We start from the raw sequence: 24,032 nt of genomic DNA, 5'->3' as shown, positions 1-24,032 counted from the left end.
CTCTCTCCCTCCCTTTTATTGAAGTATTTCCAACAGTATTAGGTATTCCAGTTTTAGGAAAAAGGGGAAAACAAAAAAATCTGGTTAGTCATGTTCTCATCTTTGCAGCATGGTAAAGGGCAAAGAGCTTCATGACTTCAGGACTTGGCCATTTGAGATCTGTATGGTAGTTAATCTTAGGCCTTAGTTTCCACATCTGCAAAGTGACTCTGATATTTCTAACTTTACAAGGTTGTTTTAGGAATCAGTAAGAAAGCTGGGTAGCCTGGGTGGCTTAGTTGGTTAAGCACCTGTCTTTGGCTCAGATCATGGTCTCGGTCCTGGGATCAAGGGGTGTGTGTGTGTGTGTGTGTGTGTGTGTGTGTGTGTCATAGATATCATAGATAACACAGTATCTTCTACAACCACAACTGGGTGAATTAGAATGAATAACATGTAAAACTGGAAAATTCACAAATTTGTGTAGATTAAACAACATACTTTTTAAAAAGATTTAATTTATTAGAGTGAGTAGGGGAGGAGCAGATGGGGAGGGAGAGAGAAACTCAAGTCAACTTCATGCTGAGCAGGGAGCCCATGCAGGACTTGATCTCATGACCCTGAGGTCGACCTGAGCTGAAGCCAAGAGTTGAATGCTTTAACTGACTGTGCCACCTGGGTGACCTTAAACAACATACTTTTACACAACCAGTGGCTTGAAGACGTAATCACAAGGGGAATTAGAAAATATGTAGAGGCAAATGAAAATGAACACAAAACATGTCAAAATTTATGGGATACAAGAAGAAGTAAGTTTTCAACTATACACTATTAAAAAACACTAAGAAAACAAGAAAGCTCTTAAACCAGCAACCTAACTTTATAACTTAAGAAACTAGAAAAAGGAAAACTAAACCCAGAGCTAGCAGAAGAAAGGAAATAATAAGGATTAGAGCCTAGATAAATGAAAATGAAATGGAGACTAGAAAAACAGTAGGGAAAAATCAGAGAAACCAAAAGTTGGTTCTTTTGAAAAGATCAACAGACTAAGAAAAAAAAAGAAGATTCAAGTTACTAAAATCAGAAATGAAAATGGACACATAATTACCAATTCTATAGAAATTAAATTGATATGAAAGTATTATGAACAGTTAGTTGAATGCCAACAAATTGGGTAACCTGGATGAGATGGACAGATTTCATGGAAACATAAGATCTACCAGGACTTTAAAAAAAAAAAAAAAAAAAAAGATCTACCAGGACTAAATCACAAAGAAATACAAAATCTGAATAGACCTATCACCATAAGGAGAGTGAGTCAATAAAAAATTAAAAAAAAAAAACTGACAAAGAAAAGCCTTGGGCCTGATGGCTTCACTGGTAAATTCTACTAGCCATATGAATAACTAATTCCAGCGGCGTCTGACTGACTTAGTTGGAAGAGTATGTCACTCTTGATCTCAGGTATGTGAGTTGGTGCCCACATTGGGTGTAGAGATTACTTAAAAATAGAATTTTAAAAAGAACTAATTCCAGTCCTTCTCAAAATTTTCCAAAAAATTGGAAGAGGAAGGACCATTTTACTAACTCATTCTGTGAGGCCAGCATTGCCTTGATACCAAAGCCAGATTATGACACAGCAAGAAGACTAGAGACCATTATCTCTTAGGAACATTAATGCAGAAATCCTCAACAAAATACTAGCAAACTGAATTTAGCCACATATTAAAAGGATTATGCACCATGACCATGTGGGATTTATTCCTGGAATGCAACAGTGGTTGAGAGTATGAACATCTATGTTCAGCTTAGCAGAATGAAGGGGGGAAAAGTCCACATGATCATCTCATTTGATGTACAAATAAAATGTCTTTTTCTTGTCCACATGGAACTTAAGTTTCGGGGCACCTGGGTGGCTCAGTGGTTTCAAGCCCCTGCCTTCAGTTTAGGTCATGATCTCAGGGTCCTGGGCTCGAGTCCCACATTGGGTTCTCTGCTCAGTGGGGAGCCTGCTTCCTCCTCTCTCTCTGCCTGCCTCTCTGCCTACTTGTGATCTGTCTGTCAAATAAATAAATAAAATCTTTAAAAAAAAAAAGAAACTTAAGTTTCATGATGACATTCTCATTTTTAATGTTTCCTCCATGTTTCTTTGTAATAATAGCTGTATTGAGTGTTGTATACTTAATCTTTACAGCTCAATCAATCAGTCACTGTTTTTATTTATGTTTTACTAAGACATAAACTGAACCTCAGACTCATGCCCAAGCCAGTTAGCAGTAGAGTTAGAATGAAGCATTGTTGAAGACTCTGGTCTCCTCTAATTTTCCAGCAAAGATCAACCACTTGGGGCACCTGGGTGGCTCAGTCTGCCTTCAGCTCAGGCAGGTCATGAGTCCTGGGATTGAGCCCCATATAGGGTGAGGGAGAGGCAGGCTTCCCGAAGGCATCAATCCCAGGACTCTGGGATCATGACCTGAGCTAAAGGCAGGTGCTTAAGGACTGAGCCACCCAGGCACCCCTCCATGTGGCATTTTAATGTAGATTCAAGGGGCACCTGGGTAGCTCAGTGGGTTAAACCTCTGCCTTTGGTACAGGTCATGATCTCAGGGTCCTGGGATTGAGCCCCACATCTGGCTCTCTGCTCAGCAGGGAGCCTGCTTTCCCCTCTTTCTCTGCCTGCCTCTCTACCTACTTGTGATCTCTCTCTGTCAAATAATTAAACAAAATCTTAACAAAAAATAATGTAGATTCAAATATTTGCACATAAAATATCCTACATACTGTTGTTGTGTCCAGTTACTTTTCAAATATTTAAGAATCTACACAGGTGGGTAGGATTATCTCTTGATTCACATAGACCATTTGGTTTATAACATCCAGTGATGATCTCTAATCTGTGGTTCCAAGGCCAGTTCTATGGGATAGCTCCTCAATGGATATTAATAGTATTCTTTTAAAATAGACCTTTTCCTTTGTGCAGTTGTGAAGTTAATTTTCTTTTCTTTTTACCTAAAAGGAAGACATCTAAAAGATGTATTGGGAATTTCCAAAAGGGATTTTTATATGCAGCATTTTCTAGGCTTGTTTAACACCAAACCCTTTGTTCATAGAGCAAAACTATACCAATAAATTGTTGAATCTAGGCATAAAGGAGAACAATTTTGTATACATCTGTGAGCTGATAGTTAGCTACCAGTAAGTGTAGTTAAGGAGGAAGGAACCTTGGGTGTCTGGCTGCCTGAGTTGGTAAAACCTGTGACTCTTGATTTTAGGCTTGTGGGTTTGAGGCCCATGTTGGGTGTAGAGGTTACTTAAAAAATAAAATCTTAAAAAAAAAAAAAGAGGAAAGAGAGAAGGGAAGGAAGAAAGCAATAACCAGGAATACAAAGACCAGACAGTTCTGCCATCCAGACGCTCTGTAACTTGGGAAAGCTTTTTCACATCACTAAGCCTCAGTTTCCTTTTGTGCAAAATGAGGGGTTGATTTATTCTCTTCAGGACTCTGGGATCATGACTCAAGCTGAAGGCAAGATGTTTAACCTACTGAACCACCCAGGCGTCCCTGCTCTCTCCGACTTATCTTTAATCCTTAATGGGAAAATTAGAAACATTCCAGGTATTCTCAAACAAAAAAAAAAACGTTTTTTTTTTAAGTTCTGAATTGAGAATTTTTTAAAACTTGTCTTCTAATAGGAATTAAATGATACTGGGAAGCAGTATGGCATAGGAACGAACCTGGACTTTGTATGTAGTTATTCTAGGTTTCAGTCTCAGCTCTACCACTTCTTGTTATTCCTAGACAAGGATATTCTTAGACAGGTTACCTAACCTCTTGAATCCTTTGGCTTTCTCAGTGGTGAAAATGAGGGCTTTTAATTACTTATAATGCCTATTACATAGTATTAGGTGCTTAGGAAATGGAAGCTGCTGGTATTTAATTCTTTTTTAAAGATTTAATTAATTTGACAGAAAGAAGGAGAGCACAAGCAGGAGGAGTGGCAGGCAGACGGAGAAGGAGAAGCAGGCTCCTTGCTGAGCAGAGAGCCCAACATGGGGCTCCATCCCAGGACACGGGGAACATGACCCTAGCTGAAGACAGGCCCTCGACTGACTGAGCCACCCAGGCACCCCATCTGCCGCTGTTTAATTTAGGGGAGCCCAGTAGTTACAAATAATAAATATCTGAATATAAGAGTTTTAGTAATAGATAGAGGCTGTATGTGATTGCTTCCTGAAAGGACCTCAAATTCCATTTCTCTTGCTACTACTATAGAGGGCATATTGCTTACTGCATAAAGCAAAGGTATCTGTGTAGTAGGAAGGAGGGAACAAAAATCACTGGTTTTTGTCAAATTTCTCTCTGGGAATAACAAAACAAGTTATATCCATCTCCAGCAACTTAGAGCCAACACTCCAATTGGAATTTAGAGAGTACTTAAATTTCAACTGAGATTTCACATCAGCCTCCTTCCTACAGTGTCTGTTAGATTAAACAGATGAGGTGTGGGAAGAGAAACACTTCTTAGGAAAGCACTCTAGTGATTACACTTGGGTAATCTAGAGTGTTACCTAAGCCCTATCCAAATAGTTGAATGAGACATCTAGGTAAAACATTATACCATTTATTGTTTATAATACCTTCCTTGAATCATACTTGAGATAGGTCAAGGATTTCAGTATTTTGGAAGTGGGTTGCCAAGTGGTGTTGCTGTGCTCTTGTCTTCTGAGAGGAGGAAGTTAGACAAAGGATGGAATAGGAGAAAGATGTAGAATAGTCCACACACGTTCCTCTAGTTCTGTATTCTGTATCTGTATTCTACATCCTCTAGTTCTGTGTTCTATATCCAGAAGGTTATAGAACAGTCCACACTCTTTTCTCCTCTTGGGAGAGGAGGAAGTTAGACCAAGGATGGAAAAGGAGAAGGATATAGAATAGTCCACACACTTCCCTCCAGTTTCCCCAGTGCATTTTGCTAATTAGAGATTGGTTGGGGTTCAGGGTATTTTTTGCTCTAAAGATATATACCTTTCTCCTACTAATGCTATAAATCAATTACACTTTTGTGTAAATTGTTGTAATTAATGCAGTAGTATCCTAAATCTTTAGGAGAGCAATTAATGGAAGAGGAGTTATCTCTGAGAGGAGGAGAAAGGAAGGAAAGATCATCTCGGAGCAAGGGATATTTCTCTGTAAGACAGACCTGGGTGCACCTTCCCAGTAGGGGATTTATAATAGCAGTTGACATTAGATGCTGGCCCTGGGAGATTAGAGGGAGAAAGAGGTCCCAATGTTAATGTACAGGTGCTAAAATTAACTTTTATATCCATGGCAGCTGTTTTATCCAGTGCCATCTCAAGTCACTTCAGATGTTAGTAGATCTAAATGTAAACCAGAGTTCTGAAAAGCAAGCCAGGTAGGAGATAAAGGTCAGCAGATTTAGCTGAAATTTTTTGAGCACTTACGGTGCTACCTGACTTAGTGAGGAGTACATGCACATAATTCTTTTTAGAGTCTTAGTATTCTCAACTGCTGATGAGTATGATGGTAGTATCTGTCTCATAGGATTGTTGGGGAAAATGTAGTAAAGATGGCTAGTAGCCTGACACAAAGTAGGAGTATGTGATAATAAGAAGAACAATATTTAAAATTAAATATTTTAAAAATACTTAAAAACTAGAGAGATGGGGTGCTTGGCTGGCTCAGTCAGTGGAGTCTACAGCTCTTCACCTTGGAGTTCAAGTCCCACATCGTGTAGAGATTGCTTGAAAATAAAAATCTTTAGGGGCACCTGGGTGGCTCAGTTGGGTGAGCTTCTTGGATCATGATCTTGGGGCTGTGAAATCAAGCCCCAAGTCGAGCTGCACACTTAGTGCAGAATCTGCTTCTCCCTCAGCCCCTCCCCCTGCTCTCTCTGGCTCGCTGTCTCTCAAATGAATAAATATTTAAAGAAAAAAAAAACAGGGATAAAGTCAATTATTGGCAAAGGGACAGGATTCATTCAAACATTTTCTTCTTCTTCTTCTTCTTCTTCTTCTTCTTCAGATTTTATTTATTTCAGAGAGTGAAAACAAGAAAGATCACAGTGGCAGCGGCGGGGCGAGGGGGAGAAGCAGACTTGCCACTGAGCAGAGAGCCCAATGTGGAGCTTGATCCCAGGGCTGTGAGATCATGACTGAGCTGAAGCAGGTGCTAAACCTACTGAGCCACCCAGGCACCCTTGTTCAGATATTTCTGCTATTTGCAGAGGCACTTCACTGCATCTTGAAGATAATATAAATAAATGGGTTCTCTCTACAAAAGAATGTTCTGTTTTTAAAATTTTATTTTTATTGTTTTTAAAGATTTTATTTGACTTAGAGGGAGAGCACAGCCGACCCTGGGATCATGACCCCAGCTGAAGGCAGATGCTTTACTGACTGAGCCATCCAGGCCGCCCCCCCTTTTTAAATTTTAAATTCCAGTACAGTTAACATGTGGTGTTATATTAAAAAGAAAGTTCCTTTGAGTGCAGGCGGGGTGGGGGAAAAGAGGGACACCTGGCTGGCTCAGTGGATAGAGAGTGTGACTCTTGATCTGGGGGTCATGAGTTCAAGCCCCTCATTGGGCATAGAGCATATATATATTTTTTTAAGTTCCTTTTAAAAGTTCTTTGCAAGTTAAAAAGTTTTTAATTTTAAATTAAAAGTTCCTTTTAATTGAAATAAATTAATTTGGGAGAAGTTGGAAACCAGTGACTAAGGTTATTAAGCCCAACATTTTCTAAGTTCTCTATTTTACCTGTTTTCATTAAGTGCCAGTAGCCAAACATTATGTTCTTGAGAAGGAAAGAATTGGTTGCAAGCTAATGTAATATCTCTAGCCAAAACTGCTACATTTTTTGTTCGAACAAAGCTAGTGTTGCAGAACTCCCTTTGGCACCAAGGTGAGAATGAATACTGGCTTGAGACATATTTAGCTTTTGACTCACATTGAAACCAGCCCTGTTTAGTGTAAATTGAAATAGTCCTTTCAAAGTGCATTTTGGCAATATGTATCAAGAACTTTAAAAATTAGGTGTATTCCTTGGCTCATAATTTTAATTGAACCCTAAAGGGAGAAATTCTAAATGCAAAGAAACTTTACAAGCAGAAATGTTCATCAGAGTGCTATTTTAATAGTGGAAAATCAGAAGCAGTTGTAACATCTATATGTAAGTTGTTTTGGCCAATTGGAATTTTATATAACTGAATTTTATTTGGCCAATTGGAATATTATATAACTGATAGTTAACTGATATATAACTAATAGTTAATGTATTAAGTAAGAGTGCTCAAAATTGTATGTATCAAGGAAAGAGGAGTCTCACAGGGGAGAGAAAATACAGAAAGCTTCTCACCTGGTGATGTAAGCAGTGATGTGGGAGGTTGTGGGGAGGGCTGGTTAGTGGAAAGGGAGGAGGGGTAGAGGGATTGGTTCCCAAGCTAGGTGAGAAAATACCAGAAGAGTCTTACAAAGATCAGAAAGCAAAAGTAGATGGATTCTTCCCAAGATGCTTGTAGTCTGGGAAAGAGAAGCAAAGCCCTTTAACCAGTTCCCTCTATAATTAAAAGTTTGGATGGAGATTGAATCAAAACCCCAAATTCAGGGGTGCCTGGGTGACTCAGTTAAGCATCTAACTCTTGATTTTGGTTCAAGTCATGATCTCAGTCAGGGTCTCCACCCTGTGTCAGACTCTGTACTTAGTGGGGAGTCTGCTTTTCTTCCTCTCTTTCTCTCCCTCTGTCCCTCCCCATCACTTGCGTGTGCGCGCGCTCTCTCTCTCTCTCTCTCAAATAAATAAGTCTTTTTAAAAAACCACTTGCTTTTTTACCAAAGGTAAATTTTTCTCACAGTTTTGCAAAAATTATTTCAGCTGTTTTCCTCATTCTGAGTAAATAACACTGTCTTCTCAGAAAACTACCCTAGATTAATGTTCTCTCCCCTGCCGCCTTCTCAGACCTTATCTGCCAGCTTGCCAGATTTGTTCTGCCTCAGAAGTTCCCCCCCTACTTTTGGTTTTTCACTTTCTTTTTTTTTTTTTTTTTTAAGATTTTATTTATTTATTTGACAGACAGAGATCACAAGTAGGCAGAGAGGCAGGCAGAGAGAGAGGAGGAAGCAGGCTCCCTGCCAAGCAGAGAGCCCGATGCGAGGCTCAATCCCAGGACCCTGGGATCATGACCTGAGCCAAAGGCAGAGGCTTTAACCCACTGAGCCACCCAGGTGCCCCGGTTTTTCACTTTCACTTTCGAGTAAACTTTCTACTTCAGAATTAGATTTATGGAGAAGTTGGAAAAATATTACACAAATCTCCCGTGTCTCTTGTACTCAGTGTTCCTTATTAACATGTTACATTATTAATTTGGTACTTTTGTTATAGTTAATGAATCAGTATTATTATTTTGGTGTATTATTATTAACTAAAGTTCATACTTTAATCAGATTTCCTTAGTTTTTACCTAATGTTCTTTTTTCTGTTTCAGGATCCCATCTAGGGTACCACATTACACTTAGTAGCCGAGTTTCCTTGGGCTCCTCTTGGCTGTCACTGTTTCTCAGACTTCCCTTGTTTTGTATGATCTTGACAGTTTGGGGAGTATTAGTCAGGTATTTTGTAGAATGTCCCTCAGCTAGGATTTGTCTGATGGTTTTTTTCATGATTAGACAAGAGTTACGGATTTTTAGAAGGAAGACCACAGAGGGAAAGTGCTTTGTTTTTGTACCCTTGATAAGATCTAATAATGTGAGCACAATTTATCACCAGTGACATTGACTTGATTACCTGGTTGTGGTAGTGTTGGGTTTCCCAGCTGTATAATTAATCTTTTCCCCCCCTTTTCCATACTGTACTCTTTGGAAGAAAGTCACTGTGCACAGCTCACACTTAAGGAATACAAGGTTATGTTATATCTCCTTGAAGGCATAGTTATCTACACAATTATTTGGTGTTGTTTTGCACAGGATATTTGTCTGTTCTTCCCCATTTATTTATTCATTTGTGTATTTATGTGGACTCATGGATGTTTATTTTGTAGTATAATCCATGACTATTTTGTTACTCAGATTGTACCATCTTTGGTTACTGCTAGCTCTTTGAGTTGACTCCTCTTGATATACCCCCATCATTGTGGGGTTCTTTGGGGGCAATTCCTTACTTTCTGGCGCTTGGAGATTCTCTAGGCTTACTTTGTATATTTCCTGCCCTAGTCCTAGGATCACCCATTTTTCCAGGGTACGTGGTTCCTTTTTTTTGGAGAATGATGTTAGCAACCAAAATCTGGGCGTTAATGGGTGCTTGCTACTGGGTTGTGTGTTGTTGCTTCTAGGTCCTCTCAGTTGATGGAGCAGGGGTATACATATGTATATACAAAGAGTTTCTCTTTCTAACCATTCTATATTAAGCTAAACATGAGTTGATTCAGATGTCTCCAACTCTAATCCATTACCACATGGATCATTCTAGCCTTCTCCCCTTGGTTACCTGTAACTTCCTGCTTCAAACACTGAGGAAACTGACTTCCCCTCATCTGTTTACTTAGTTGTTCAGTTCCTGTATATGTTGATCGATTTAGTGGCTTCAGAATTAACACCTTATGGCAAACACCTTTATCACCTGGAGAACAGCACTTATGTGCAGTTTCTTTTGCCTTTAGTCTTAATAGACTCCACTCATTTCCGCAGCTATATAGGTCCACACCTTTCCCTTTCTTCACCTTCAGTGAGGTCGTTTCATATATTTATAATACAATTAGATTCTTTTGTCGTAATTGGTGTTCCATCCTAGGATCCTCTGAACTTTTAAATGATCTTTTTAACTTCATGCATTAAGATTTACTCTGCTATGAAGTTCATGGGTTTTAACAAATGCATAGTGTCACATATCCATTTGTCAGAGTTTTTACATTTGTTGTCCTGCCTAGAATACTCTTCCTGCATGGTTTTCCATGACTGGACCCTTATCTTTCATCAGTTTTCTGCTGAAATGTTAGCGCTTGTGGAGGCTTTCCTTGAACGCTCAATCCAGAGGAATCTCCTAACCTAGAAAAGTGTTCATTTTATTTGCTCTATGTGTGTGGTTTGTTTTGTTCAGTCTGCCTCTGGTAGGATATAAACTTAATGAAAAAAGGAACTGTATTTGTATACTGGATATCTACAGTACTGCAGTGGTGAACATTTGTTCATAGATGAATAAGTAGTCCTGTCCTAGGTGTGTCCACATTGCTTGTTCCTAGTGCATGGCTTTAGTACTCATTAGTAGTGATGGAAAAACAGGCTTATTCAGTTGGGCTTCCAGTTCACCCTGATTCACTACTTACGAAAGAGTTTTGCTTGCAGATTAGGTTAAGTGTTTCAGTATATTGAAGATGTGCATTTACTCTGATTTTTCTCTTCTATAATGTCTATAACTCTTTTTTTAAATTAGTAAGTGACATACAGTATAATCTCTAGTTGTTTGTAGCACTGTACAGTACCATGAATTGCCCAGCCCAGTGTATATTAGAATTCATTAAGGAGCTTTAAAAAAAAAAAAAAAAATTCCCAGACTTCACATCTGACCTACCTTCAGGAAAATTCTGCAAATTTATGTTTTTAACACCCAGCTTAGCATCTAGTCAGAAGTTTTGGGGATTTTAAAGCCCTAGGGTATTAATATACAATGAGATCTGGTGAGACTGTCTGGAGGATTTCGGTTTATAGCTGCAGTCATCAAAGCGTATACAAAAAGGTCTTTTTAAATAATTAATTAATTTTTAAAGATTTTATTTATTTATTTGACTGACAGAGATCACAAGTAGGCAGAGAGGCAGGCAGGGGTGGGGGGAGTAGGCTCCCTGCTGAGCAGAAAGCCTAATGCGGGACTGGATCCCAGGACCCTGAGATCATGACCTGAGCCGAAGGCAGAAGCTTAACCCACTGAGCCACCCAGGCATCCCGGTCTTTTTAATTTATACTAACTTTCTGTAACTTTTTAGGTCCTTACTGTATACTAAGTAACTACTTCTGTAACTTTTTAAATTCTTACTGTGTGCTATAGATACATTCCAGACACTGCTCTCAAGGCATCTGTATGTTCTAATAAGGCAATAAAGTGAGTATAAATAATCATAATAGAAGGCAGAAAATAATACGTAGATAAGAGAGATAGAAAACAATTTAAAGCAGTGACTGGGGCACCTGGGTGGCTCATTTGGTTAAGCGTCTGCCTTTGGCTCAGTTCATGATCCTAGAGTCCCAGGATAGAGTCCCACATCATTCTCCAGACTCAGTGGGAAATCTGCTTCTCCCTCTGACCCTGCCCCCTCTCCTGCTCTCTCACTCCCTCTCTTATTCTGTCTCTCAAATAAATAAATAAAATTTTCTTTAAATAAAGGCAGCTTGGCCATTCACCCAGAGAAGAAGGTGAAAGTGGAGTTTCATTTTTAATGACAGTGTATACAGAGGAGGGAAAACCCTGGATATCCCAGTCTCCTGCAGAAGGTCTTGAGGAAATTGGAAGTTAAGGGGGAGCCTATTAAAAGTCAGTAGGCAGGGACACGAGGGTGGCTCAGTTGGTTGGTCCTCTGCCTTCAGCTCAGGTAATGATCTCAGGGTCCTGGGATCGATGAGTCGTGCATCAGGCTTCCTACTCAGCAGGCAGCCCACTTCTCCCTCTGCCCCTCCCCCTGCTCATTTTCTCTCTCTCTCTCTCTCTGAAATAAATAAATAAATGTGTGTGTGTGTGTGTGTGTGTGTATTTTTTTTTAAAAGAAGGCAGTAGCCAAATTGATGAAAGGCCTAGAATGGTCAGAAACTAAAGGCTAGACTGTTAGAGCTGTCAAAGTCAGTGTTTCTTTGTTTGTTTTTAAAGAGGGCACAAGGGGGCAGAGGGAGAGAGAATCTTTTTTTTTTTTTTCCCAATTTATTTATTTTCAGAAAAACAGTATTCATTATTTTTTCCCCACACCCAGTGCTCCATGCAAGCTGTGCCCTCTATAATACCCACCACCTGGTACCCCAACCTCCCACCCCCCCGCCACTTCAAACCCCTCAGACTGTTTTTCAGAGTCCATAGTCTCTCATGGTTCACCAGGGAGAGAGAATCTTAAGTATGCTCCACACCAAGGGCGGAGTCTGATGGTAGGACTCAATCTTATGATCTGAGTTGGACTCTAAAGCAACTGAGCCAACCAGGCATCCCACAGCCAGTGGATCTAATTAATAGAGCTTTATAGTAATTAACAGAACTTAACAATTTTAATTTTGAAACTTGTATAGTATTTTATTATTTTTTTTTTTTTTTTGACAGAAATCACAAGTAGGCAGAGAGGCAGGCAGAGAGAGAGGAGGAAGCAGGCTCTTGGCTGAGCGGAGAGCCTGATGCAGGGCTCTCCCAGGCATCCCGGGAGATGCCTTTTTTTTAAGATTTTATTTATTTATTTGACAGAGAGAGATCACAAGTAGGCAGAGAGGCAGGCAGAGAGAGAGAGAGGAGGAAGCAGGCTCCCTGCTGAGCAGAGAGCCCAACGTGGGACTCGATCCCAGGATCCTGAGATCATGACCTGAGCCGAAGGCAGCGGCTTAACCCACTGAGCCACCCAGGCGCCCCATAAACACTTTTTCTTATCAAAATTTATACACTGTTGGGTTTTTTTTTTTAAACAACTGCATCACTAAATAATTCAGACTTAGTTTTTTTATTTATTTGGTTTTTATAAGATTTATTTATTTATTTGACAAACAGCAAGCAAGGGAACGCAAGCAGGGGAGTGGAAGAGGGAGAAGCAGGCTTCCTACTGAGCAGGGAGTATAATGCGGGGCTCAACCCCAGGACCCTGAGGATTGAGCCAAAGGCAGATGCTTAACGACTGAGCCATGCAGGTGTCCAAGGGTTTTTTTTTTTTTTAAGATCTAGAAAGCACAACCAGCCCAAATTAAGCCCCTTATGGTACGCATAAAAGAAGCTAAAATCTTTTAGAATTAAATCCTAAAGAGTTAAAATGTGTCTGGTCCATTTTTACAGGGTACAGCATCAAGGCAAGAACCTCAAGCTCCTTCAGGAGTCCATATTACCACATTATTGTGAGGTTGAGATCAGTCTCTTTCTCCTGCTGCTTGCTGGTTGTTAAGAGAAATTTCTTTAGAATAGAGACTCTGGGGCGCCTGGGTGACTCAGTGGGTTGAGCCGCTGCCTTCGGCTCAGGTCATGATCTCAGGGTCCTGGGATCGAGTCCTGCATCGGGCTCTCTGCTCAGCAGGGGGCCTGCTTCCCTTCCTTTCTCTCTGCCTGCCTCTCTGCCTGCTTGTGATCTCTCTCTGTCAAATAAATAAATAAAAATCTTTTTTAAAAAAAAGTTACTAAAAAAAAAAGGGTTAGAGACTCTGTATCTCTTGGGCATAGTAAGTAGTACAGAGAATAGATAATAGCAATAGACATTTGTTATGTGAAAGGATGGATGGATACATGGATTTGGCTTTTGTATTAGACCTCAAAGGAAGTCTAGGATTTAGCCCGCTGGAAATTCTGGTCATTAGATATACATATGAACTGTTAGATTTATTAAGTATTGGCACATCTAAAGGGAAATCGAAAATAACCTAGAGGGACGCCTGGGTGGCTTGGTTGGTTAGGCTGCTGCCTTCGGCTCAGGTCATGATCCCAGCATCCTGGGATCGAGTCCCACATCGGGCTCCTTGCTCGGCAGGGAGCCTGCTTCTCCCTCTGCCTCTGCCTGCCACTCTGTCTGACTGTGCTCACTCTCTCTCCCTCTCTCTCTCTGACAAATAAATAAATAAAATCTTAAAAAAAAAAAAGAAAGAAAGAAAATAACCTAGAAAGCTAGGCTGGGACCGTGTTATACAAACACTTGAATGACAGGCTTAGCGTTTTGGAATTTACTATGCAATCAACTGAAAAGTTTTGAGCAGAGGAGTAATACACATACATGCATATACGTTTGCACACACATACATGCAGAGTTAGAAGGAGAGAGAAAATGATGATTTGACAGTTCAGTTGAAGGGTTATAAGAGCTTGATTAAAGATGCTGGATCTGAGAATAGAAATGTGGTTATAGGGGCGCCTGGGTGGCTCAGTGGGTTAAGCCGCTGCCTTCAGCTCAGGTCATGATCTCGGGGTCCTGGGATCAAGCCCCGCATCGGGCTCCTTGCTCAGTGGGGAGCCTGCTTCTCTCTCTGCCTCTGCCTGCTTGTGATCTCTGTCTCTCTCTCTCTCTGTCAAATAAATAAATAAAACCTTTAAAAAAAAAAAAAAAAAGGAAATGTGGTTATAGATACAATATAGAAAATGGTTAGAACTTGATTGCTGATGAAGTGTGGAGTTAAGACATAGAGTACTCAAAAATGAGGCTGAGGTTCCCAAGGTCATCTTTGCCTGTGTGAATGTATGGGGGGGGTGTGTATGTGCGCGCGCACGCGCGCCTGTGTGTGTGTGTATATATATATATATATATATGCACATATATATTTTTTTTCTTAAGTTTTATATATCTGAGAGAGAAATTGAGAGAGAGAAGGAGCAGGGGAAGGGGCAGAGGGAGAGAGAAAAGCAGACTCCCCACTGAGCAGGGAGCCTGATGTGGGGCTCAATCTTAGGACAGGATCATGACCTTGAGCTGAAGGCAGATGCTTAACTGACCCAGGCACCCCACCTGTATATTTTGGAGGGTGATGTCATTAATACATGTAGTGGTTTTATTTTTTATTTTTATTTTTATTTTTTATTTTTTATTTGACAGACAGAGATCACAAGTAGGCAGAGAAGCAGGCAGAGAGAGGAAAGCAGGCTCCCTGCTGAGCAGAGAGCCCAATGGGGGGCTCAATCCCAGGACCCTGGGATCATGACCTGAGCCAAAGGCAGAGGCTTTAACCCACTGAGCCACCCAGGCGCCCCTACCATGTAGTGGTTTTAAATGATGCATGTGAGATACTGATGCCACAGCTTGGCGGATGTGTTGAATAGGCTATTGGAAGTATGCTGCTGAACTTCAGAAGAGTTAGCAGGCCCAGCGATTAAATTAGGAGTCATCTGGGGTGCCTGGATGTCTCAATGGGTTAAAGCCTCTGCCTTGAGCTCAGGTCATGATCCCAGGGTCCTGGGATTGAGCCCCACATTGGGCTCTCTGCTCAGCAGGGAGCCTGCTTCCCCCTCTCTCTCTGCCTGCCTCTCTGCCTGTTTGTGATCTCTGTAAAATAAATAAAATCTTTAAAATAAATAAATAAATAAATAAATTAGGAGTCATCTAAGTAGAAAGGGTGGTTGAAGACTAAGGATCAAATGAGATTACCAGTGGAACACCTGGGTGGCTTAGTTGGTTGAGTGTCTGACTTGTGGTTTGGGTTTAGGTCATGATTTCAGGGTCATGAGATTGAGCCCCATGTCCGGCTCTGTGCTCAGCATGGGGTCTGCTTCAGATTCTCTCTCCCTTTTCCTCCCGTGTTACCTCTCCGTAAGTAAGTAAAATAAACAAACATAAAGTAAAATAAGATAAAATAAAATAAAATCTTTAAATGAGATTGCCAGGGTGGGGTAGGTATAGAGAGATGAAAACCGGGAATGCATCTTTAGGGAAATGCCATTTAGAGGGGTGGCAGAAGAGGAGCCAGAGAAGGAACAAAGTGAAATCGGAGAACAGTCCAAGGAGAAGGGAAAATACTTATCATAGGGAAACCTATGAATAACAGATTCAGTTTTACACAGTTCATATTATAAGCTAGGTTATATGCCAGTAGGTAAAATGATGTAAGTTATTGGAAGGCATTACATTTTGCAGGAAACCTATGTTATTTTTTTATTATGTATTATAAACAGAACTGTTGTTGAACATTAAAGAATATTTTGCTGGACCCAGTGGTTGAAGGAATCTTTAATTTTTTAAACTTCAGTTTGAGAGGAGAAACTGATTTTAATCAGTAGTCATTTAATTGAAAGCCCTGAAGTTTTAAAGGGTAAGAAACTTTCCTTTTTTTAATTTTCCTATGGGAGTAACACCTGCTATAAAAGACTAGATAAATTTTTTAAAAAGACTTTTATTTATTTATTTGACAGAGATCACAAGTAGGCAGAGAGGCAGGCAGAGAGAGAGAGGGGGAAGCAGGCTCCCTGCTGAGCAGAGAGCCCGATGTGGGGCTCAATCCCAGGACCCTGGGATCATGACCTGAGCCAAAGGCAGAGGCTTTAACCCACTGAGCCACCCAAGTGCACCTTAGATAAATTCTGAATAGTGACATTTTTACCATACTTGAACATCTGTCTTCAGTACTTTTCAGTGTAGTTTCCCAGCAGCATTCATTAAGTATAAAAGGTAAAAATATATATTTACTGTTGGTTTCTCCCTAAGTAACTTTTTGGTTTTTCCTTCTTTTCAGGATCTGACTGGCATAGAATCTATGGATCAATGTCGCCATACCTTGGAACAGCATAACTGGAACATAGAGGTATAGTAAGATTCATTCTGAGCTTATTTCTTTTCTTCTGGTTTGATAATGAACCAAAGACATGTATTTTTTCACAGCAGGAGTCTTTTCTCCTCATAGTTTTGTTTTGTTTTGTTTTAATTTACAACTCTTTAGTCTTTAAAAATAAATGTGTTGGGAAAGGTAAAAATTATGATCAAAGTCTATTACAATCTTTTATAAAAGATGGTGATGAGATCCCTCTGTATAGTGCCCCCTCAGTTTTTTCAGTGATTCTTCAGGAAAACTCGATTTTTATATATTTGGTTTGTAACCAAATACCTTAATATGAACTTTCTTATTACATATTTTATAGTTTATTCTTTTGGATTTTCTAGGTAGCTCTGTCATCTGCAACTCAGTGATTTTTTTTTTCCATATGTAGATCTTCTGTCTCTTCTACTTGATCATTGAATTTCTAGAACTTCATAAACAGTGTCACTTAATAATGGTAATAGTAAACATTGTCCTCACTATAATGCCTCTAATGTTTTATTATCGAGTGTGATGTTGTTTTGACCTAAATCACTAGAAATTAAGCTCCATGAGAGCTTTTGGTTTTGCTGACTGCCATCTTCTGACATCTAAAACATTCTAGAGGGGCGCTTGGGTGGCACAGTTGTTAAGTGTCTGCCTTTGGCTTAGGTTATGATCCGAGGATCCTGGGATTGAGCCCCACATCAGACTCCCTGCTCCCTCTCCCACTCCCCCCGCTTGTGTTCCTGCTCTCACTGTCTCTCTGTCAAATAAATAAAATCTTTTTAAAAAATTATAGCATGTCATAGGCTGTCAATAAATATCTGCCTACTATCTTCCAATCTTAGTCTATTCAGCAGATCTCTGTTGAGATTACTACGTTTTAATTATAGTATGTTATTTGAATAGGGTGCTAGATTTATGAAAATATATTCCTGAATGATATTTAGTTATTTAGCACATTTTTGAGCAATGAAGTTCTAGGCTCTGTTACTATACCAGAGAACAAGACTAAAATCCTACTCTCAGGGAGCTTAATTCTAGATAATTTTAATTCGTAATAAATGCTGTGAATGAGTATAGGAAATGTCACAGGAACTCTTGAGTTTTTTTAAATAGGGTGGTGAAGTAAGGCGTTTCTGAGGAGGCTATATTTGAGCTGATACCTGAATGATGAAAAGGGATGGTGAATGTGAACATTTGGGGCAGAGAATGCATTTTAGGCTGATAAATGATGTTGCTCTGTATAATTTTGTGCTATTTCCTTGTTAAAATTTTTATTTCAAGTATGTGCTGACTTTGTAAGATGACTGTCTTGATGTGAATCAGGAATGTACATAGCATAGATTTGAAAGAAAGCACTTCAAAACTTGTTTCTGTCAATTCTCTATTAACTTTTTCATGTTTTCCCCATCCATAATTTCTTTGCTACATCTTTCTTTTTTTTTTAAATTCAGTTAATTAACGCATAAGGTATTACTGATTTCAGAGGTAGAGGTCAGTGATTCATTAGCCTTATGTAATACCAGGGCTCATGACGTCATGCGCCCTCCTTAATGTCCATCCTGCAGTTAACCCATCCTCCTGCCTTCCTCCCTTCCAGCAATCCTCAGTTTGTTTCCTATGATTGAGTCTCTTATGGTTTGTCTCCCTCTCTGATTTCGTCTTTTTATTTTTCCCTCTCTTCCCCTATAATCCACTGTTTTGTTTTGTAAACTCCACGTATGAGTGAAATCATATTTCTCTGATTGACTTATTTTGCTTAGCATAATACCCTCTACTTCCATCCTCATCATTACAAAAGGCAAGATTTTGTATTTTTTGATGGCTAAGTAGTATTCCATTATATATATATATATATATATATAATATATGAATTATATATATATACACAAACACATACACATACTACTTCTTTATCCATTCATCTGTCGATGGATATCTGGCCTCTTTTTGTAGTTCAGCTGTTGTGGACATTGTTGCTATAAACATTGGGGTGCAGGTACCCCTTCGGATCACTACACTTGTGTCTTTGGGGTAAATACCCAGTAGTGCAGTTACAGGATCATAAGGGCAGCTCTGTTTTCAACTTTCAACTCTATACCATTTTCCAGAGTAGCTGCACCAGCTTGCATTCCCACAACAGTATAAGAGGATTCCCCTTTCTCTGCATGTCCTCTCGCCAACATCTATCATTTCCTGACTTGTTAATTTTAGCCATTCTGACTGGTGTGAGGTTGCTACATCTTTCTTCATAAGCTTACTTAGGAGATGCTTTTTTCTTAGAGATTTTCAAATTTTTTTTTTTAGCATAGGCTATACAAAGTAGCATATCTTTTTTCTCTCTTTGTTCGGTTCGCCCCTCTTCTCATTGTTGGTTGTTTTTTTTTTTTTCTTTTTGTCAGAGAGAGAGAGAGAGAGCATGTGTGCGTGCGCACACAAGCAGGGGGAGTGACAGACTTTAAAATAACAAGACAAGGAGAAGCAGACTCCCCTCTGAGCAAGGAGCCTGATGCAGAACTTGACCCTTGGATCATGAACTGAGCTGAAGGCAGACGGTTAACCGACTGAGTCACCCCATTGTTTTGTTTTGTTTTGTTTTGTTTTGTTTTGTTTTGTTTTTTTAAGATTTTATTTATTTATTTGAGAGAGAGTAAGAGAGAGCTCTTGAGCACAAACAGGTGGGCAAAAGGAGAGGGTGACGCAAACTCCCCACTGAGCAGGGAGCCCAGCGCTGGCCTTGATCCCAGGACACCAATATCGTGACCTGAGCAGAGGACAGAGACCTGAGCCACCCAGGAAGCCCTTATTGTTTTTATTGTTTTCCTTTTTAAAAAAGGAGACTTGGTGAATATTGGTTTATTTTATTATTTGTTTGGTTTATAAAAAGCTCTTGTATTTATCAGTTCATTCTGGTTTTGTTTGTTTTGTTTTGTTTTTTTTTATTTAAGAAAAATCTGGAGTGCCTATGTGGCTCAGTCAGTTATGCATCTGCCTTCTGCTCAGATCCTGATTCCAGGGTCCTTGGATTGAGCCCCAGATCTGGCTCCCTGCTCAGTGGGGAGCCTGCTTCTCCCTCTCTCTCTGCCACTCTCCCTAGCTATTCACGCTTTCTCTCTCTCTCAAATAAGAAAATCTTTTTTAAAAAAGAAAAAAAATCTACACGCTTTTGTATATTTATATTTTTTAACTTAGCATCTTGATTTGATTTTTTTTTTTAAGATTTTATTTATTTATTTGACAGAGAGAGATCACAAGTAGGCAGAGAGGCAGGCAGAGAGAGATTTTCCACAGTGGCTGCACCACTTTGCATTCCCATCCAACAGTGCAACAGGGTTCCCCTTTCTCTGCACGCCCACCAACACCTGTTCTTTTTTGTTGTTCATTTTAGCCATCCACCAACACCTGTTCTCTCTTGTTGTTCAGTTCAGCCATTCTGACAGGTGTGATGTGGTATCTCATCGTGGTTTTGACTTGTATTTCCCCTATGATGAATGATGTTGAGCATCTTTTCGTGTGTCTGTTAGCCATCTGGATGTCTTCTGCCCATTTCTTAAGTGGATTATTTGGTTTCTGAGTGCTAAGTTTGACAAATTCTTTATAGATTTTGGGTACTGACCCTTTATCAGATACATTGTTTGCAAATATCTTCTCCTATTCCTTTTAGTTTTGTTGATCGTTTTATCCATATTTGTTTAAAAGAAGTTTAAAACAAGGATTGTAAAATGCCTGGGTATCAGGAGCTGGATGGTAGGTACATGGCTTTTCACCTTATCTCTACATTTTTCTCTAAATTTAAAGTATTAATTTAAAAATATATCTTGGTGCAGCTGGGTGGCTCAGTTGGTTAAATGTCTGCCTTTGGCTCAGGTCATGATCTCAGGGTCCTGGGATGGAGTCCCATGTTGGGCTCCCTGGACGGCAGGGAGTCTGCTTCTCCCTCTCCCTCTGCCCCTCCCCTTTCCCCTCTCCCTCTGCTCTCCTCTGTCTCTAGCTTTCTCTTTCCCAAATAAATAAAATCTTTAAAAAAAATTTTTAAAAACTTAAAAATACATCTCATAATGTTAATGGAACATTATTAAGCCACAAGAACCTCAATACATGCCTATATGAAATAAAATGAAAGATTAATATGAAAAGGATAAACAAAAAGCAAAAAAACAAGCTACTAAAAATTCCAAATATGTTCCTAAATAACTTCTGGGTCAAAGAAAAAAATCTAAACTTTAAAAGGGTATTTTCAGAAGAAAATTCATAGCCTTAAATGCAAGAAAGAACATAAATAAACCAAGCTATAAAAATCAAATCAAGGGGCGCCTGGGTGGCTCAGTGGGTTAAAGCCTCTGCCTTCAGCTCGGGTCATGATCTCAGGGTCCTGGGATCGAGCCCCGCATCGGGGTCTCTGCTCGGCAGGGAGCCTGCTTCCCCCTCTCTCTCTCTGCCTGCCTCTCTGCCAACTTGTAATCTCTGCCTGTCAAATAAATAAATAAATAATCTTAAAAAAAAAAAAAAAAAAAACAGATTCCATGGAGTACATGCACCCCAGTGTGTTTATAGCAGCATTGTATATATATGGCAGAATTACCAACAGTAGCTCAAATGGCTATCAACTGATGAATGGATAAAGAGGATGTGTGTGTACACACACACACACACACAGTGGAATATTGCTCAGCCAACAAAAGGAATGAAATCTTGCCATTAGCAATGATGTGGATGAAACTAGAATATATTACGTTAAGCAAAGTCAGTCAGAGAATGATAGATATCATATGATTTCACTCACATGTGGAATTTAAAGAAACAAACGGATGAACATGTGGAAGGGGGAAAATTAGAGAGAGGGAAACAATCCGTAAGAGACTTTTTTTTTTTTTTAAGATTTTATTTATTTATTTGACAGACAGAGATCATAAGTAGGCAGAGAGGCAGGCAGAGAGAGAGAGAGAGAGGAGGAAGCAGGCTCCCCGCTGAGCAGAGAGCCCGACGCGGGGCTCGATCCCAGGACCCTGGGATCATGACCTGAGCTGAAGGCAGAGGCTCCAACCCACTGAGCCACCCAGGCGCCCCAAGACTCTTAATGGCTGAGAACAAACTGAGGGTTGCTGGAGGGAGGTGGGTGGGGGGTGATCTAGATGGGTGAAGGGCATTAAGGAGGGCATTTGTGATGAGCATTGGGTGTTACATGTAAGTGCTGAATCACTGAATTCTATTCCTGAAACTAATATTGCACTGTATAGTAACTAACTGGAATTAAAATAAAAATTTGAAAAGAAAAAAAGTGTATATAAAAATACAAATGAAAAACTAGTAAAATAAACACATATGGGTAAAATCACACCCCATGTAAGTTGCTTGCATGTCATTCCTCTCCAACACCCGCACCTGCTTTCTTTTCCTTCTTTTTTAAGAAGTAATTGCTGTTGACAACTAGGTGGTTATCAAGGAATGCGTTTTTTTGTTGGATAAAGATTTGGTGTCTGTATTCAATCAAGCTTATTTAACTGTATAATTAAAATCTGCTGTTTCCTGAGGCGCCTGAGTGGTACAGTCGGTTTAGCATCCAGCTCTTAGTTTTGGCTCAGGTCATGATCTTGGGGTTGTGGAATCGAGCTCCACATTGGATTTGTTTCTTACTGGTGATGTCTTTTTTTCTAATTACAAAAACAGTACATGTCTACCCCAAATTTAAGATACAGAGTTGATAAAGTTTAAAGTGAAAGTTCTTGGGGTGCCTGAGTGGCTCAGTTGGTAGAGCAACAGGCTGTGATTTCGGCTCAGGTCATTATCTTGGGGTGTAGGATTGAGCCCCACCCTGGGCCTGGAGCCTGCTTGAGACTCTACCTCTGCCTGCTCCCAGTCATGTGTTCACGCTCTCTAAAAAAGATTTTTTAAAAAAAAAAAACTAGGCAGTGTCCACTGATACCTAATTTAACTATTGCAATTTAAGACTATGGGCTTAGGGGCCCTGGATGGCTCAGTTGGTTAAGCATCTGCTTTCAGCTCCGGTTATGATCTCAGGGTCCTGGGATTGAGCCCCACGCCAGGCTCCCTTCTCATCAGGGAATCTGCTTTTCCCTCTCCCTCTGTTCCTCCCCTCTAGTGCTTTCTCTCTCTCAAATTAATAAAATCTTAAAAATAAATTATATAAAGTAAAAGTTCTTGGTAATCACACTTAAGATAACCATGTTTGATGTTTTAGTATATGTTCTACCAGACCTTCATATATATGTAACTCTGCTTAGTGTACTGATAATATATGTATATATTTTAACACATATATATATTATATGTGTGTTAATAACAAATATGTCAAAGAAATTCTAATCTTTAGTACATGCTGTGGAAAGGCAGGCCATGGTGCAGATAAACTATATTAATAAATTTTATGTTTTAGGGCTACTGGGTGGCTCAGTGGGTTAAGCCTCTGCATAGTCTCAGGGTCCGGGGTCGAGGCCCACACCCGGCTCTCTGCTCAGTGGGGAGCCTGCTTCCTCCTCTCTCTGCCTGCCTCTCTCCTACTTGGGATCTCTCTCTGTGTGTCCAATAAATAAATAAAATCTTTTAAAATACTATGCTTTATTCTTAAGGAGACACTTTCTAATTTTACACAGTTTGAATATTTGACACAGAAAGACAAGTGCCTGTTAGAGCTTTCTTGTAATATCTCTTAGTATTAGATGATACTTTTTGCTTTAAATTCTACCTTGATATATTAATATTGTTGCGCCTGCTTTTCTTTATTGATTTTTCAATTACCTGGCATAATGTTGACCATCCTTTAATAGGAAATGACTTATTATAATATTAAAAGCTTGTTGCAAAATACCTGTGTACATGTGCATACCCACACAGATAAAGAATTCCGAAAAGCATAAAGAAGAAAATCCTCTTCCTTAATTCCACTACTGGTATTAAGTTTTAGTGTATATCCTTTTGGACTTTTTATACTTATTTATATGACTGTAGATTGAAGTATAATCTTCTTGCTACACTAGTGGGATTATGCCATCTTTACATTTTTTTCACCTTAATCTATTTTAGTAACTCATAAAAATAACACATGAAATACATTAAAATAATCCTGGCTTTAAAAAGTTTAAAGCCTAGGGAAGCCTGGGTGGCGCAGTTGGTTGGACGACTGCCTTCGGCTCAGGGCGTGATCCTGGAGTCCCGGGATCGAGTCCCACATCAGGCTCCCAGCTCCATGGGGAGTCTGCTTCACTCTCTGACCTTCTCCTCGCTCATGCTCTTTCTCACTGTCTCTCTCTCAAATAAATAAATAAAATCTTTTTAAAAAAAAAAAAAAAAAAGTTTAAAGCCTAAAATGAAATATGAAAAAAATCCCATTCAGATCACATTTTTATTACAATCTCTTAATCCTAAACCCCTAATAAAATAATATTAACATTTTTAAATTTGTTTCCAGATATTTTTATGCCTGTCTAAAAATATATGTATATATTTCCCCCAAATAATCCAGAGGTTCTTGAACTTTTTCATGCCACTGTTTACACTTAAGAATTTGAGAAGCTCCATAGAGCTTGTTTATACTGGCTTATATCAATTGATATTTATTACCATACTACAGATTAAAACCAAAAAA

General features: G+C 39.5%; 1 protein-coding gene across 3 annotated transcripts in view; it reads left to right on the top strand.

Moving 5' to 3' along the window:
* The window catches only part of FAF2 (Fas associated factor family member 2), a 67,364-nt gene that overhangs the window by 19,213 nt on the left and 24,119 nt on the right, over positions 1–24,032 (top strand). For all 3 annotated transcript variants that reach the window (XM_044229100.1, XM_044229091.1, XM_044229108.1), the window contains one exon: positions 16,364–16,432. In XM_044229100.1, the coding sequence (XP_044085035.1) occupies positions 16,364–16,432 (69 nt within the window). The remainder of the gene's footprint in view (positions 1–16,363; positions 16,433–24,032) is intronic.

Source organism: Neovison vison, chromosome 1 (genome assembly GCF_020171115.1).
Source record: "Neovison vison isolate M4711 chromosome 1, ASM_NN_V1, whole genome shotgun sequence".
NCBI lineage: Eukaryota > Metazoa > Chordata > Mammalia > Carnivora > Mustelidae > Neogale > Neogale vison.
The sequence above is the reverse complement of the archived record's forward strand: the minus strand, read 5'-3'. Positions and strand labels throughout refer to the sequence as shown.